The 17,702-nt window shown below is 44.7% G+C and overlaps 1 protein-coding gene across 2 annotated transcripts; it reads left to right on the forward strand.

The window, feature by feature from the left end:
- The first annotated feature begins 1,144 nt into the window (after nucleotides 1–1,144).
- LOC123814113 (zinc finger protein 77-like) lies at nucleotides 1,145–14,719 on the forward strand. 2 transcript variants are annotated; one of them, XM_045831703.1, is made up of 5 exons: nucleotides 1,145–1,382; nucleotides 5,707–5,777; nucleotides 9,011–9,137; nucleotides 10,381–10,570; nucleotides 10,972–14,719. In XM_045831703.1, exons 2-5 carry the CDS (start codon nucleotides 5,775–5,777, stop codon nucleotides 12,395–12,397), a joined length of 1,746 nt encoding a protein of 581 aa, XP_045687659.1. In that variant the 5' UTR covers nucleotides 1,145–1,382; nucleotides 5,707–5,774; the 3' UTR covers nucleotides 12,398–14,719. The 2 variants fall into 2 exon arrangements, with proteins under 2 accessions (XP_045687659.1, XP_045687658.1); XM_045831702.1 differs by lacking the exon at nucleotides 5,707–5,777 and having other exon boundaries at nucleotides 1,146–1,382.
- Nucleotides 14,720–17,702: the final 2,983 nt, after the last annotated feature.

Below are 17,702 nucleotides of genomic sequence, written 5' to 3' on the forward strand. Positions count from 1 at the left end.
TGTGTCATTGTGTGTGAGAACTTGAACATGTGAGACCCCCTCCTGTGAGCGGTCTCCTGGATGATCTCCTCCACAGATCCTCCCAACTGATCATGTTCATTTAAAGTCTGTCAGTCTTGCCCTGGCTGGTGTGGCTCAGTTGGTTGGATTGCCTTTTTGTAAACTGAAAGGTGGCAGGTTTGATTCCGTCAGGGCACATACCTAGGTTGTGCCCGTCCCGGTCCAGGTGCATAGGAGAGGCAGCCAGTCGACAATTCTCATGATTCTCTCTTGCACCGATGTTTCTCTCCCTTCCTCCATAGAAGTAGCGAAAAAATGTAAAAAATAGTCTGCCGATGTTCATCCAAATACTATCCTTTAGATTTCAAAATTCACAGGGACTAAAATCCTGATCGGATGAAATTTCCTTTGCAGTGTAGAATGCACACCTGAGAATTCCAACATCGCACACCTGTGGTTGTACTGAGACTAGGCCTGTAAGTCAGCTGGGCACACAGGTGTCCACTGTCAGTGGAGACAAAGTACCTGGAGGCACGGGTTGCTGACCTCAGCCCCAAAGTAGGGACGGGGCCTCACGGTGTCAAAGGTTACAAGCGAAAGCCTATCTTGCCCGCGGTCCTGCCTAAACAAAGGGGACAAATTCAGCGTGGCCTCGCTGCTATGGCAACCACTGACCCTGGCGATCACAAGGGCCTTTAGTCGGGACTGCCCCTGCTCCTGACAAAAAAAAGATGCACGAGGAAACTGAGTCCGGTCCAGGAGGACAAGGTGGTGTCCCTGAGATGTGGACAGACGCGGAGTCCGCCTAGATAGGAGCGGGTTCGGCTCACAGCCCACGTAAAGCGCCGAAGGACTCGGCTCTAAACCGAAGGCCTGAAACCCTCAACCTCTATTTCTGCGGAGTTCAACCACGTGACCCCGCCCCCGCCCATCACAAGTGACTTTGTCCAATGAGAGAAGACGGAGGCGTGGCCCAGAGCGAAAATTGGAGATTTAGAGGCGGGGCCAAAGAACTGCCCTAACGAGGCAAGGGAAGAAAGGTTCTAAAACACTGTCCAATCAAGGCCTGGTGGCGTGATAGGAGTTATATCCAGTCAGAATCCTTAGAAAGGAACAGTTTGGAGTTCCATCCAGTCACGTCGCGGGTGCCTGCAGCATTGTCCAATCTGTGGGGGCGGGGGTAAGGGGCATTCATCGCCGTTGGAGGCTGGAGCTTTGGCATCCGTCGTTGACATCCTTCGTTGACATCTCTCTCCGCCAGCGGAGGCGCTCTTGCGTTTCTGTCCGGAGCGATCCTGGGTGTACTGTCTCTCTCACCTTCCAGAGCTTCGGAGCTGCGGGGAAGACGACGCCCTGAGAACCAGCCTCACCGCTGCGAGATGGTAAGGGCACGGAGCGGGCCAAGGCCAGGCTGGGTTGGTTCACACAGGTCGGATCCGGCTCGAAGAGGCGCGTGGTCCGTGTCTCCGTGCCCCCCGTCCGTCCCGACCTGAGTTTCCTCTCTGTGTTTTGGGGTGGGTCTGAGGAAGGACTAGACGACTACCGTCGCTGGCGGTCAGGGGCTGGGGGCGGGGTGGACGCGGAGTGGGAGGAATTGATCTGAATCTGACAGATGCCATCAAATCCGGACTTGCCTCAAAGACTGCTGCTGTAGGGACAAGGCTTGGGTCTCCGAACTGTGCCCGCGTCTCAGATCAGAAGCGGACTTTTCTGTGGCAGGAGGGTGAGCAGGAAGGCGGTGTGATAGCCGCCGTCTCTCTGTGGCCAGCGAATTCTCAGGTCAGCGGGGCCTTGTCTGCTTCTCAGTGCTTGTTCAGACGAGGTGGGGACAATGGCTGGACTTGTCGGGAGGACAAAAGTCTAGTAAATCTTGGATGGGAAATTGTGATCACTTGGTCAAGCCTGTGAAATTTGAAAAATCTAAGCTTTGTAAGGAGAGACTTTTGTTCAAAAGAATTACTGCACCGGATGGGTAGAAGGGCACGGGCGCCGGGGCTGTGTAGTGGGGAGAACTCTCAGACCATGCCATCTGCAAGTATCTCGAGAGTTGGGCCTTCTGAGTTTTGCCTTTATAGAAGGGAGTCAACAAAAGCAGGAAGGACCAGGTATGGTTAGGATGGCAGATCCTCATCCCAGTTTGTTTTCAGGAGGGAGTGTCTGTGGGCTAAGGCTGAGGACAGACCTACGTTCAGGGTCTGGGTTTAGGAGAGAAGCCGAACTAAAGTCTGGCCAACAAGCATTTGTTCTGCCTGGACGAACAGTACAGCCAATTATTTAGGACTCAGAGAATTGGGATGTTTGTCTCTGGCTTTGTCATAGGTAAACACAGGAGACATCTGAGAGTCTTATCTAAGTCAGTGGTTCTTGCAGCGTGCCCTTTTCTAGAACAAATGGTTGGGGTGATTCCTTTTACCTTCCAGGCATGTTTCCAGGAGAACAGGATCAGGGAGGATTCAGCATTGTCACCAGACACCTGTGAGCAGCCTCCTCTGTGTCCAGTTCAGCACCAAGAGCTTTCTCTTATTGCAGCCTCAGGTTTCAGCAGATGTAAAATGACTGAATCCTTTTTGCCTCAGTTTCTTCATGTTTGTGAAGATGGTTAAGTGTCTCAGGTCTTTTTTCCTGCTGACTCATGTTATTCCAGCACTTAACTACAGATGTCTCTGAGGAAGAATATCTCAGATACAGAAAATGTCCTCTCTCTTATTAGAATTGTGGAGAAAATGCACACAGTTTCAGCCCTTCATGCAAGGTCAGTGGAGATACAGATTAAAAAGGTGCGTAAAAATTGTAGTGACCCTTCCATTCAGGGTGCAGTTTGTGAGACCCTGTGTGATCGTGTTCCACTGCCTGCGAATAGTTGATGTCAAAGATTAATGCACATTTTGTGAATTGTGACCTGTGATGGTTGGTTTCACATCATCCACAGAGTCCCTGGAGTTAAGTGTGATTTGTGCAAACTGAGTAACCCTGAAGGTCATCCTTAGGGTGTGAACCTTTGGATTTTATGGCTGGAGGGAAGGTGATGAATTTGAGTTAATTTGGGTCAGATCTTATGCTTACCTCCTTGGTGAGTGTTGAGGCCTTAGAGGGGGCATTGTTCCCACACTGAGGGGGGAAAGCTGGGTGTGTGGGGATCCAGAGTTTGGTTTTCCAGGGGCTCAGGGTCCCCTTATTCCTTCCTTGGGTGGGTCCACCCTAGACTACCTGTCAGCAGGGTGAGTCCAGCCCCCAGCTCAGAAAGTCCTTGACCTTCTGACTTGGGTTCCTTTTTTTGCTGTGAGATGCAGGCTGCCGATCTGAGCTGGCTCACACTGGGCCACTCTTCCCCTTTTTTTTTGCCTGTGAAGGATAGAAATTTCTATTAAAGTGACTTTGGGATCACCATTTTCACTCTGTATTGTCAGGAAACCAGGAAACTTCCAGAAACTTTAATCTCCTGTAGAAATAAAACACAAGGCTTCCAGTTCCATCTCTGGGTCCTTGTTGCCACTCATCCAGGCCTTGGCAATTGGTGACTGAGGCAGGTGGGGCATCCAGGCATTTGGGGAGGAGACCGACTAAGTGGTATCTTTTAATGTGTTGTTTTCTTCCTGTCTCTGTCCATGGAACTGAAATTGTTTTTTGAAATAATTTTTACAGTTTACATTTGATATTGTTTTGTATTACTTTCAGGTATACAGCATAGTAGTCAGATAATCATATACTTTACAAACCGTTCCCCCTAATATTTCTAGTACCCAGCTGGCACCATACATAGTTACTACAATATTATTAACTGTGTTCCTTATGCTGCGCTGTACATGGCATGGCTACGAATCTGTACTTCTCAATCCTTCCACCTTTTTCCTATAATCCTCGTCCCCTCTCCCCTCTGGAAAACATCAGTCTGTTCTCTGAATTTATGAGTCTGTTTCTGTTTTGTGTGTTCATTTATATTGTTCTCTAGATTCCACATGTAAGCGAAATCATGTGGTATTTGTCTTTCTCTTACTGACTTATTTCACTTAGCATAATATCCTCCAGGTCCATTCATGCTGTCGCACACAGTAAGATTTCATTCTTTTTTATGGTTGAGTAATATTCCATTATATATATATATATAATATATATAGCTTTTTTATCCACTCGTCTAGTGATGGGCCCTTGAGTTACTTGCATAGCTTGGCTATTGTAAATAATGCTGCAATGAACAGAGGGGTGTATCAGTATTTGTTTTTAAGGCCTTTCAGTGTTTGCTCTTAAAGGCTTACAGCTGATTGGATAAGGCCCATGCACATTGTCCAGAGTCCTCCCCTGTACTTAGTTAGAGTCGACTGATTGGAGATGTTAACCGCATCTACAAAATACCTTCATAGCAGCTCTTTGATTAGTGTTTAATTGAACTGGGTACAATAACCCAGCCATGTCAATGCATAAAACTAACTATCGCACCTCTGAGTTGAGAGCTGAAGATCTGCTGAGGTTTCCAGAAGCAGAGGCCTCTTTTCCAGTGAGATCTTGTTCTTTTTAATGGTTGAGTAATATTCCATTGTGTATGTGCGCGCGCGCACGCGCGCGCGTGTGTGTGTGTATACCACAGCTTTTTTATTCACTCATCTAATGATGGGCACTTGCCTTGCATCCATAGCTTAGCTATTGTAAATTGCACTGCAGTGAACACAGGGGTGCATATATTCTCTTGAATTAGTGTTTTGGTTCCTTTGGATATATTCCCAGAAGTGGAATCGCTAGGCTATAAGGCATTTCATTTTTAAGTTTTTGAGGAACTTCCACACTGCTTTCCACCTTGATTGTACCGGTCCACATTCTCACCAGTCTGGTACGGAGAGGTTCCCCTTTTCTCCACATCCTCGCCAACACTTGTTTCTTGTGGATTTATTGACCATAGCCATTCTGACAGGGGTGAGGTGATATCTCATTGTGGTTTTAATTTGCATTTCTGATGATTAGTGACATTGGACATCTTTCCATATGTCTGTTGGCCATCCGTATGTCCTCTGTGGAGATCTGTGTATTTAGGTCCTTTGCCCATTAGGTCCTTTGCCCATTTTTTAATTGGGTTGTTTGCCCTTTTTTTTTTTTAAGATTTTATTTATTTATTTTTAGAGAGGGAAGGGAGGGAGAGAGAGAGAGAGAGAGAGAGACATCAATGTGCGGTTGCTGGGGGTCATGGCCTGCAACCCAGGCATGTACCTTGCCTGGGAATTGAACCTGTGACACTTTGGTTCGCAGCCCACACTCAATCCACTGAGCTATGCCATCCAGGGCAGATTGTTTGCTCTTTTGATGTTGTTATATGAGTTCTATATAAATTTTGGTTATTAACCCCTTATCAGATGTATTATTGGTGATGAAATTAATTTTGGAATATTATATTGTAACCAGCACCCTGCTATGATGAGTTATAAATTTAATAATTTGTCTGTAGGGTGGGGGAATTTCTAAGTACTAAATCTCATTATCTAATACTAGTCAAGTTTAGTGTTTTCACTTTATAAATCTTTTCCCACTCTCTTGTTTTCTGTGGCCACACTGGCTTGGCCTTCACAGGTGTGTGACTGTATGCACACCCATCCTTTCCTTCTGGTTCCAGGTGTCAGAGGGAACAGTTGTAACGTTTCACTGCCATGTGGGAAGTTGGCTCTGGGCTTTGTGTACACACCTTTTCTTTCTGACTGGGTGTGTTCCCTTCTTGTCTTTAAGTTGTGTTGTCATCCATGAGCAGTGACATGAGGCCAGCACGTCCTCAGCTTCTGTGAACTGGAAAGCCTATGGTTTGTATCTTTTTTTTGTTTTTTTCATCAATGAAATAAATTATACTTATTGAACAATTCATATTTAACCCATCTTGCCTTTCTGGAATAAAATGAACTTGGTTTTGAGTTATGCTTTTTATGCATTTACATATTAGATGCCTTTTAAAAACCCTTTGCCTTTGTAGTTGTAAATGTTGTTGCCTTTGAATGTGTTTTGAATTGTTCCTTTCTGGCCTTGGTAATACTCTGTTTATTTCCTACAATTTGGAATCACTGATTTTAAAAAAATATTTGAAACCTGGCCTAGGAACCGTTTGAGAATCTCGTTTGGTGTGTGGGGACAGTGGGGTCAGCTGGCTTTTTTCCTTTAATGACCATGGATGTTTTCAGATGTTCTTTTTTTTTCCATCATCTCAGGTGTGTTTACTAATTTCTGTACATTTATCCCATTACATCTAATATAAAAAAATCTCTTCCCACAGTGGTTTGTAATATCTCCTCAATGTGCTTAATCTCTGAAACATGTGAAATTTTGCTCCAGTTCTGTACTTTAATTTATTTGTGCAAGTTCTTTGTATTTAAATAAAAATGCCATTAAGTTAAGAAGGGTGTACAGTGTGGGGCCAAAATAGGGTTAGAGTTGTCCTTATGGAAAATAATAAATTAACATATAATGATACAAGAATAAGCCCTGTGTTTTGTGTACTCACAACTGTAAACCTACTTTTGCCCCATCCAGTATTTTTAGTTTGTCTGAACTTCTTTAACAACAGCTGTATATGAGATATAGTTTATATACTGTAAAGCCTACCTGTTTAAAGTATAAAATTCAGTGGTATCTGGTGTATTTAAAGAATTGTGCAACTGTCCCCATAATAGAAATTTTTTTTTTCACTCCGAAAAGAAACTTGTGTCTGCTGGCTGTCAGCCTCGGTCACGTGCCCCACACCCGGAGCCTGGTTGCTGGCGGTTGATTCAGCCACTTTCTGTCTCCACAGATTTGCTTCTTCTGTACATTTCATATAGATCAGCAGTCCCCAACCTTTTTGGCACCAGGGACCGTTTTCATGGAAAACAGTTTTTCCGCAGACCAGGGGTGGGGGATGGTTTCGGGATGATTTAAGTGCATTACACTCAAGCTCACCTGCTGCTGTGCAGGCTGGTTCCTGACAGGTCTGGACCAGTACCAGTCCATGGCGCAGAGGTTGGGGACCCCTGATATAAGTGATTTAATACCATGTGTGTTCTTTGTGAAGCTTGGTAATGTGTTTAAGGTTTATTGATTTTGTGCTGTGGATCATCGGTACTTTATTTCTTCATTGCCAGTAATATTCCATTGCACGAATAGTCTACATTTTGCTTCCCATTTCAGTTCATGGATTTTTGAGTTGTTTCCACTTTGGGGCTATTTTGAATCATTCTGCTGTGAATATGTATATACAGTCATATGCTGCTTCATGGCAGATGCATTCTGAGAAATGCATCCATAGGAGATTTTGTCCGTGTGCAAATATCACAGTGCACACTTCCACCAACCTAGACAGTGTAGCCTATTAAACACCCAGGCCACAGGCCTGATGTCATGTTACTATACAAAACAACATGAGATTTAATCAAGCACACAAAAAATGCTGCAATAAAGAGACGTGGTAAGGAGATGTAGGAGGCTGCTGCACAGTAACACAGCACCCTGTTTTATAGCTTTTTGTGTAAATATAAAAAGTACAGTCCAACATAACAAAAAGTATAGTTGTTAGGCAAAGTGTTTCCCACTGCTTAATGTGACCAGTGCCATCTCACGAAGCTAGCTGAGCACTAATTCACCTCTGGGTGAGTGGGTCCCTGTCACCTAAAAGGAATGTTTTTACATAGAAAAGTGGGCCCAGGCCCTGGCTGGTGTAGCTCAGTGGATTGAGCGTGGGCTGTGAACCAGGCATCGTAGGTTTGATTCCCAGCCAGGGCACATGCCTAGGTTGCAGGCCATGGCCCTCTGCAACCGCACATTGATGTTTTCTCTCTCTCTCTCTCTTTCCCTCTCTAAAAATAAATAAATAAAATCTTAAAAAAAAGAAAGAAAAGGGGGCCGATGTTTACCAATTTGTATTATATAGCTTTTAACAAGCATGTACCACATGGCTACAAGTCACGTGTGTTAGCACCTGCCTCTTCACTCTACATATCACACCCATGACCCCTTTTTGCTGCAGAGACATACCGGCTCCCTGCTGCCAAAGACCCTGCTTTTGTCTGTAAGTTTCCTTAATAAACTCTGTTTAATGCTGGCATTGTCAGCCTCTTTCGTTGGTCTCTTGGCACTGTGGGAATACATAAGTGACGTGGTCCTTTATTATTGTTGTAAAGTGATAGGTACATCATTGTCGGTGCTGTATATGTACGTGACTGGTGGCACAGTGGGGTTGTTTACAGCAGCATCACCGTGGACATGTGATTTTTAAAAAATCATTGTTTGTTCTTGACTGGTATGATGTCATCCAGTATTGCTCTAAAGTGTACATATGGTAATTTTTTCTCTCTGTTAAAGTTACCTTTGGCTTATTACCATTAGGTCTCTGCAATTCTTCTTTGTGGGACCATTTTTCTCAAATCCAGGCACTCAGTTGTTTATTTGAGAGGCCCTGCTGGCTTGAAAATTCCTTCAGGGACCAGGTTCTCCTCTTACCCAGCAGGCGTGCCAGGCCCCGGGCCCTGGCCTGTACCTGTGCCCACAGGGTCCGCCTTATGCTGGGAGGGGTTGGGTCTCTGCCTCTGTCCGATGTGAGGGGACTAGACCCACTGTTGAGGACCCAACAGTGCTCCTCAGCACTGTTGAATTCCAAGGTGAGAGCTGCTTAGATCAAGCAGCACTGGAAATCTGTGTTCATGAATTTCTGACACTCGGGAGTTGACAAATAACTTTTGAGCAAGCCAAGTATTCGATTCTACATTATCGGAATGATGATTTTATTTTTAGTCTTTAACATACTCAGAATCTGCTTTATCTCATTAAAAATCACTTTTTTATTAAGTGTGAGTAAGCTTATATCACTTGTTCTTGCACTTGGACTCTAAGTTCCAAGCTCTCACCACCGCTGAGTGTACTGCATTTGGTTTGCTTGCTCACTGTCGTTTCCCAAAAGAGCATGAGCTTGGCAGTTCTAGGAACTGAGTTGCATTCTTTGTTGGCCTCCCCCATGTTCCCCCACATGCTGATGAAGTGGTGCCTTGTTGAAACAATATGTGGGACGTTTCAGGACACGGTGGTCTTTGCGGATGTGGCTGTGAATTTCACTCAGGAAGAGTGGGCTCTGCTGGATGGTGCTCAGAGGAAGCTCTATAGAGAAGTGATGCTGGAGACCTTCAGAAACCTGGCCTCAGTGGGTAAGGATGGCTTCATCCCTCACCGCCTTTTATGGAAAAAGCATTTCTTACAGTTGTCCTTATTACTTGGGTCCAAGGAAGGGCAAGATGTGAAAAAACAAACAAACAAACAAAAACCCCAGGTGCAGTCCAAGCCTTCATGGAACCCATCTAGTCCAGGTATCTTTTTCATGATAACAAAGTTTTATGTATTAAATTGACTTTTTATTTCTTTTAAATAAAAGACTGGGGTTCCCTGATTTTTTAATAAGTGTGAGCATGGATTTCCAGTTTGCTCTGGGGCAGTGAGAGCAGCTTCCAGTTTTCACCCTTGAGACAGTGGTTAATACAAATTCGGCATAGTCACACTACAATGAAATCCACACTACACGTCGTCACTGGCCATGGAGCCCAGCGCTGGGTCCTTCCCACAGGTGGTTTGTTGCCTTCCATCCTCCATCATGAGGACCTTTTCTCCAGGTGCAGGGCATCGGCCAGACACACCACCTGTCTTCTAATGGCAGCAGGGGCTGTGAAGAAAGGCTTCACCTAGGGCCTCTGTGTCTGAGAACTCCAGAGAGCAAATCCCCTCAGGAGGAGTCAATTCTGGATAAGGGATTGATATTTGGACAAATCCATTAGAAACACGATTCAGTCTGTGTTTGAGAAGGGTGACATTTTACATTTACTGGCCTCCCTGTTGGACTTTTTATCCATCCTCACTCATGTGGGAAGATTCTCTGTATCTCCTCTTGTAAAGGGAGTACCTGGGCACGAGCATTTTGCCCAGTTCCTCCCAACTTCACATTTTTTATAATATTTATCTTTACCCGGTCTCTTTTTTACAGTATTTCTTAGTGACCAGGCTGCCATTTTGAGTCATTTTTCCTATTGTTGCCAAAGATCCAAAAAGCAAAAGTCCCTTCTTTGTTTTCAGATTTATTCTTCCTGCCCTGGCCGGCGTGGCTCAGTTGGCTGGGCATTGCCCAGGAACGGAAAGGCTGCTGGCTCGATCCCCAGTTGGGGCACATGCAGGAAGCAGCCAGTTGGTGTCTCTCTCTTGCATCAGTGTTTCCTTCTCTCTCTCTTCCCCTCTCTCTCAGATGAGAATAAAATAAACCTTTAAAAAAACAAATTTGTTCTTCCTTATAAAATTTGTTTACTCTTTTCTATCAGAATATGAAAATTAATTCACACATTCTTACTTTATTTTCCTTATTTCACCATTTCCTTCCCAGGAAATTTAATTGAATTATCCTATCAGTTGTTACAGATTGTTTCACTCAAGTTAAAACCCATGCGTCACGTCCTGGGCAGGATACTTTGGAGAATAAAATATCCAGTGAAGAGAAAATATTAAGATTCACAAGAAATGATTCCTGGCCTGGTTTTAGAGGAAACTGCACAGACCATAACATTGCAGATCAGCACCAACCCCAGGAGAGGCGTCCGAGGTGAGTGGCACAGCGGAACAGGGCGCCTCAGCAGAGTGTTAGACCATCTTGAAGTTAAAGAAAAAGTATAAACCTAGCTGAGCAGCAGTGTACTTGGGATTTTCATGCAACACTATTTTCATAAATGTGATTAGATATGGAGTGTCTGAAACAGAATCCAGATGGAAACAATGGTGAGGAAACCCCAGATGTAAGAAACACTGAAAGTTATGGCCCTGTTTTAGCTCAGCCAGAGCAATAAGCTTGTTTCATGATGGAACAATGTAGACAGTGCCAAAAATATACCCATGCCTCGAAAATGGTAAATATGTGTTTAAAACAATCATTAACACTTAATAATCATTAATAAAAAACCACTTATGATCATTCATCACTAATAGTGCACTTCCTATTTTGAACAGAAGTCATGTGCTGGAGGCTCCCTGTGAGAGGGGTGAAGCTCATCCATGTGGAGATACCCTGAACCCAGTCACAAATCTTCCTGTGGGGGAGGGACACCCGCCTGGAGTTAAGCCCCAGGAATGCACTAAGTGTGGAAAAACCCGCTTGAGTCAGCTAAGGTCTCCCACTGGATGTGAACCTCATCCCTGTGAGGAACGTGGACAAGCCTGCACGTGCGTCTCGTGTCCAAGCCCTCATGTGGAACCAGAGCGTGTGCACAAACCCTGTCACTGTGGGGACACTGGGAGAGCGTCTGAGAGATACGTGAAGAGCCTTAGTAATGCAAACTCCGTCGAGTGTCAGAAATGTGGAAAAGCCTTCACTTGCCACTCCTCCTTTCGGGGACATTTGAGAGGTCACTGTGGACAGAAAATCCATACTTGCAAAGTATGTGGGAAAGCCTTTATGTATTACTTTTACCTTACAGGACACGCGAGAACTCACACTGGAGAGAAACCCTATGAGTGTAAAGCATGCGGGAAAGGTTTCGGTAGTCTGAAATACTTTAGAAGACACGTGAGGACACACAGTGGAGTGAAACCCTATGTATGTAAGGAGTGTGGGAAAGTCTACAGGTATCTCACAAATCTGCAAGAACATGCAAGGACGCACAGTGGGGAGAGGCCGTATGTATGTCAGCACTGTGGGAAAGCCTTCAGTCGTCACTCCTCCTTGCGCGGGCACGTGAGGACGCACAGTGGAGTGAAGCCCTATGAGTGCCAGCAGTGTGGGAAAGCTTTCAGGTTTCCTGCAAACCTGCAAGTGCACGTGAGGACACACACCGGGGAAAGGCCCTGTGAATGTCAGCACTGCGGGAAAGCATTCAGGTATGCCGCCTCGCTGCGAGTGCACGTGAGAACGCACACTGGGGAGAGGCCCTATGAGTGTCAGCAGTGTGGCAAAACCTTCACCAGCCACTCTTACCTTCAGAAACACGTGCGAACACACAGTGGGGAGAAATCCTACGAGTGTAAGGAGTGTGGGAAAGCTTTCAGGCAGCTGCAGCATTTTCAGGGTCACATGAGGATACACAGTGGGGTGAAACCTTACGAATGTAAAGAGTGTGGAAAATCCTACAGTTTCCTCTCATCCCTGCGAATACACGTGAGAATGCACAGTGGGGAGAGACCCTTTGAGTGTCAGCAGTGTGGGAAAGCCTTCAGTCGTCTCTGCTCGCTTCAAGGACACATGAGATCACACACTGGGGTGAAACCCTATGAGTGTAAGGAGTGTGGGAAATCCTTCAGGTATCCTGACAACCTGCGAGTACATGTGAGGACACACACTGGGGAGAGGCCTGATGAGTGTCAGCACTGCGGGAAGGCCTTCCGGTATCCCACGTCCCTGCGCAAACATGTGAGAACACACAGTGAAAAGGATACGTGAACATCGGCAATGTGGGAAAGCCTTCATGTGTGGCGAATACCTGCAAGCACATGAGGACACACGATGGACAGAAACTCTGAACTTGAGGATTGGGATACCTTTATTCTTCCTGAAAATTGTGTTGTAAATGAGAGCAAACACACTGGAGAGAAACCATATGGATGGAAAAGATGTGGAAAAACCTTTAGATGTAGCACTTATTTTGTATGAAAATTCAGAGCAGGCTGAAATCTTTTAATGATTATTTGTATGGTATTGCCTTTGTAAATAGCTCATCCTTAGTAGCAGTTTCCAGTGTATTAGTTTCTGGTTATGTTTCTGATATGAAACTTGAAATAAGAAATATTTCTCTATGTTCCTTCATCTGTACTACACACTTTATTATCTTGGACTTTAAATAATTGTATAGTTGTATAAAACTTGTCTCATTGCCATTTTTATTACTTTTGGATTTAGGGTATTTAGGGTTTTTTTAATAACTTAGTGATTTTTATTGTGTAAAATTTACAGTTGGGGAAACTGAGGCTCAGAGAGCCAAAGCAACTTGCCCAATATCATTCAACAGTTAAGAGTTGCTGGGGCTTCTCTCTCTTTTATTGTAAAGGCAGAACTTCGTTTATATTTGTAAATTTGGAGTGGTAGACATATCACTTTTACATTACCTTTTTCAGTTACAATTTACATTCAATATTATTTTGTGTTAGTTTCTGGTTTATCAGCATAGTGATTAGATTAAGTGGTTATTTTTATTTTCATGTGAAATGATAATAATTTTAGATGAAAAGTTTTTTGACTCCATTATGTTCCCAGCATGTGATCATGCCATGAGACCTGTATTTTTTCTTTTCTGGTTCGCTGCTGCAGACATTGACCCTTCACTGTAGTCTTTGTTACAGAAACGTGGAGCTTTCACATTTGTTTGTTGCTAGTGGATACCACATCTGTGTTCCTCACAGAAGTTAGTAATTATGGCAAGATCTCCTCTGATTATGTTCTTAATTTGACCTTTGCTTAATGTTCCTGATCTTAATTGGAAATTGGACATGATGCATTGAGTTACAAAGAGAGACCCACGGTGTGAAAATGAAAGCTGGTGTCTAGATGATTCCATGTATTATGTTGTCAGCGGGTAAGCTGGGAAGCTATATCCCATCTTCCTTCTCTTTAGGTTTGAGAAAGGGAAGATGCATGAGGTTTGGAAATGAAGATGCCATGACCCTCACATATTCTTTGCCATCAGCAGACAGAGATGTGGGAGCCTAGTGGGCCCCAGACACAGCACATTCTCTTGACTTCTGCCTCTGTCTGTCTAAGAACAGCCCTAACCAAACACAGGTTTGATGTTAGTTTTCTTTCAGGCAGCGGGTTCCACAGACATTTCCAGGAGCTCCCCCATCGTGGGCCCTCTTTGGTCTTCAGATTCACACAGATTCTTCCTGTAACTCTTTGATGTACAACAGGCTACTTCTTCAGGCTATGGGCTTTAGCAGTCTTCACTCATCCTGTCACCCCTTTTGTCTTTCATGCCTCTCCTAATTATGTGATTTTTGTAGGAAGCATCTCGTTTCTCTACTGGTAGATCTTTTTCCTGACTCCACCCTGACATATTTAACACTGGCGCCAAAATACAGAAAACATACCTCCCAGATTGCATTGTTGAGAGGCTGCACTGACCTTGCATTTTTTGTTTCATACAAATGTATTTGGACACTTCCATGGTGGAAATGCGCCTTTGTGATATATTTGGCTGTTTGTGAAAGTTTTCTCTTTTAGCTGAATGCTTTCTAAATGATAAGCCCAGTATGTTTAATTATGCTCAATTTTTATATGTCATTACCAAATGTTTGATTCTCATTTTTTAAAGATTTTATTCATTTATTTTTAGAGAGGGAGGAAGTGAGGTAGAAAGAGAGGAAGAGAAACATCAATATGTGAGAGAAACATCGATTGGTTGCCTCTAGCACGTGCCCTGATGTGGGACCTGGCCTGCAACCCAGGTATGTGACCTGACAAGGAATCGAACCGGTAACCTTTCTCTTTCTGAGACAATTGCTCAGCCACTGAACCACACTATTCAGGACTAATGCTCATTTAAAAAAATATGTGATTCAAACTGCATTTTTTTTCAATTGTAGTTTTCTACATTGTTTCTTAGCTATTATTTAGGTTTTCAAATCTGTTGTATACTGACACATGTTATTGTGTTTTATGTTTAATTAATTATGAACCCATTCTAAAGAATAATTTATTGTTCCATTGTAACCAACTTTTTCATATGTATTCTGGGGTAATGTTACTAAATACATACACCTTTTGAAATTATTTTCTGGTCTTTCCTTCCTTTTTATGCAGCTACCATCTTTGTAAATTAAAAGTGACTTATTCTTTGCTAACATTGAAAACCTAGCTATTGCTCCAGTCAGTGGTCTCCAGCCAGGCGTCCTGCTCCTACAGCTCAACAGTGTTGGGGGAGCGGACGTACACATCTCCCCTTGTTGTCTGTGGAGAACCCGAACCGTATTCTAGGCGAGGTGAGCACTTCCGTTGTTGTGATGGGAGTGAGTTACCACACAGAGCTTCAGCTTATAGGCATAAGTACCTTGAATAAACTCTACTTCTGGAAATGCTGCTTCTGTTTTCAGACAGCCCTTAGAGGATTAAGGGAAGCATGTTCCTGTCTTGCATCTGTCTTGTTGCCAGTAATTTTGCTGAATATCCACAGGATGATTCTTCCTATGATGGATGGCGATTGGTTGTTAATGCTACTGCCCAGGGCTGGTCCCTTGTATTATTTCCACTGATGAGAAAATGGGCCATGCTTTTCTCTTTCCATTTAGCTCACTTATGGTTCTATTGGTCTGCCCCCAGGAACAAAGCCTAGTTTCTGTCTCTGTGTCAGATGGCCAGTGATACTTCTCTGGCCACATGCAGTCCGGAAGTACTGTTGTGTTTTCAGTTACCTGGCTGTGGCTGTATGTCTCGGATGGTGTGTAAGGTGGCTAGTCCATGAGGGACTTGAGAGAGGAAACGGTCAGTAAAGACACCTGTTCGGAGAAGAAGCTTGTACCTAATCAATTTCAACAACTGGCAGAATGCATTTTACACTCCAGGATCACCGATTCATCAATATTACTCATGGGGACATCGACCCACTAATAAAACCTTCCATAGTTGCACTGACCTGTGACACCATGGGACCTCTGGGTCACATCCACACAGTGGGGTTCCAACACCAGTTGATAGGACTCTGGGTGCTCACTTCAAACCCCAGAGGTGGGGGTGGGCATACATGGCAGGACCTCCCTTAAGGTTATAGGTTAATGCCAAGTGGGACCCTGCCTTGCACAAGGTGATGTCATTTTGAGTCTTTGTTGTTAAAGAGCAGGCGTTCATGGAATACAACCCCAGCTGACTCCCGACCCAGGAGGTGAATAGGTGCTTTTGTACTCTCCTGTCACAGCTCCGTACAAGGGGTGCTCTGGGGAAACTGAGGACTCATCTGTCCAAGAGGAAGACAAGGACTCAAGTCTGAGAAGCTAGGTGCCGGTCCTGCTGGAGCCAACTTCCTGGGTTGGTGGATCAGTATCTTGTCTCCCCAAGGCCTGTCACTCAGGATACGGTCCCATGGGGAGGGATTCCAGGAGCACCCTCCAATCAGGGCCAGGGGCAGGAGTGCTTATAGCTCACTTGGACATCGCTGTCCCAGTAGCTGCAGTGCCTGTGGGCACCTCCCCAGCAGGATCCTAGAGTCCAGTCCCTATCTTTGCACCTGCAGGGCGGCGGAGAGCCGGCCCAGAGCAGGAAGCTCAGAGGCAAGATGGAGAGTGCATGTCTGTAAAAAGGCTAAAAGTGGAACACATCCAAACCACAAAACTCACCACATTCCTGCTTCTAATGTGACAGGTGCTTCCTTGCTGATTTCAGCTGCACTTCATTCTCTCTGCTTTGTGATAAGAATGACTAAGGTATCCAATCATAAAGTTAGACTGACCTCCTGACAGCACCTAATCCAGGGTAAAGGGTCACTTCCTAGAACACTCAAGTCATCTAACATATGGCAAGTGTTCTGATGTCACAAATGTCTTGTCACCCTTACTGACACGTTGTACAGTCCTGTGTGAGGTGGGTGTGTCCCCGGTGCTCTCAGCCAGCGCCTGACTCCCTGTGGACTACAGTGTGGTCTTCGTAGCCTTTGGCTGGATAACACTGACGAAATCATTATTTTACTCCTACTATTTTAATAAAAGTTTTAAATAAGAACAGACATTTACCAACTCCTTAAACTTGTAGGCACCTGGTCCTGTTGACCAAGAATGCATAAGCATATAGACTGATTCTCTTAAACTGAGATTTTGTGAGGCTAATTTGACAACCCATAAGTGCAAGGGGATATTTTAATACAGCCTCTCAGCCATTTGAAAAGTAACATTTGTTAATATTCAACTGGTTTGAAAACAGTGAATATGATTTTTCTGAAACTTGCACATCACTGAGTAAAATGCACATCATTTTTAAGCACACAGAAGTATAAAAGTTGAACACGTCCCGAGGGCTTGTGTTTGGTAACAAAAACTCACATAGTCTGCGAGATGGGGTGGGGTTTATTCCTCACATGGAAGGGTGGACAGTGTGGCCACTCGACGCTGCTTCAGAGAAACCAAGTCCCACAGACTGTTGTCTGCACCATCATATGGGCCGTGATGGAGCTGGGATCCCAGACCTTATGCAACTGTCAGTAGAGTGGTGTTCACTACAGAAATAAGGCCTTACACAAACACGGCAAGACCAGAGAAGAGGAAGGTCAAAGCATCAGAATCCACAACCGTGACAGCCCAAATCCTGGCCTGGTGGGCACACTCGGGCTTGCTGCAAAACCCAAACCTGTGTACTCAGGACTATAGGCTCTGATCCACAATTGGGAGCTCGGGGAGCTCACATGTGGAAGCCAGGACCTCTAAAAAACTCAAAAAGAAAAAGTTGGTGTTTGGCTTGGGTACGTGCTTGACCGCCCAGGCTGGTTATCAGGAAAGCAAGCTGCAGGCTGGTACCCAAGAAACCTGATGTACTGTTCTGGCAGTCTGTACAGTGGCTCCAAACCCCGAGAGTAGTGGCTTCTTCGCCAGTACCTTCCCAACATCATGCAAGTGAGGCCATTGCTGAATTCTAACCTGGGTGATAACGACGGGGACCCAGGGAAAGAGCGCTCCCAGCCTTACCCACAATGAATAACCATATCTACCTGTAGATTTCATTGACTTTTCACAGTAGCACAGAAATACACAGCACTTGGATAGATGAAAGGGAT

Source organism: Phyllostomus hastatus, unplaced genomic scaffold, assembly GCF_019186645.2.
Source record: "Phyllostomus hastatus isolate PE091 unplaced genomic scaffold, TTU_PhHast_1.1 phas_contig_159, whole genome shotgun sequence".
Classification (NCBI taxonomy): Eukaryota; Metazoa; Chordata; class Mammalia; order Chiroptera; family Phyllostomidae; genus Phyllostomus; species Phyllostomus hastatus.

What these genes read in the sequence shown, in the direction of transcription:
- LOC123814113 (XM_045831703.1), top strand. An exon ending in CAGAAACCTGGCCTCAGTGG is followed by an intron (nt 9,138 to 10,380) that starts GTAAGGATGGCT and finishes TTATCCTATCAG; the next exon opens with TTGTTACAGATTGTTTCACT. An exon ending in CCCCAGGAGAGGCGTCCGAG is followed by an intron (nt 10,571 to 10,971) that starts GTGAGTGGCACA and finishes TATTTTGAACAG; the next exon opens with AAGTCATGTGCTGGAGGCTC.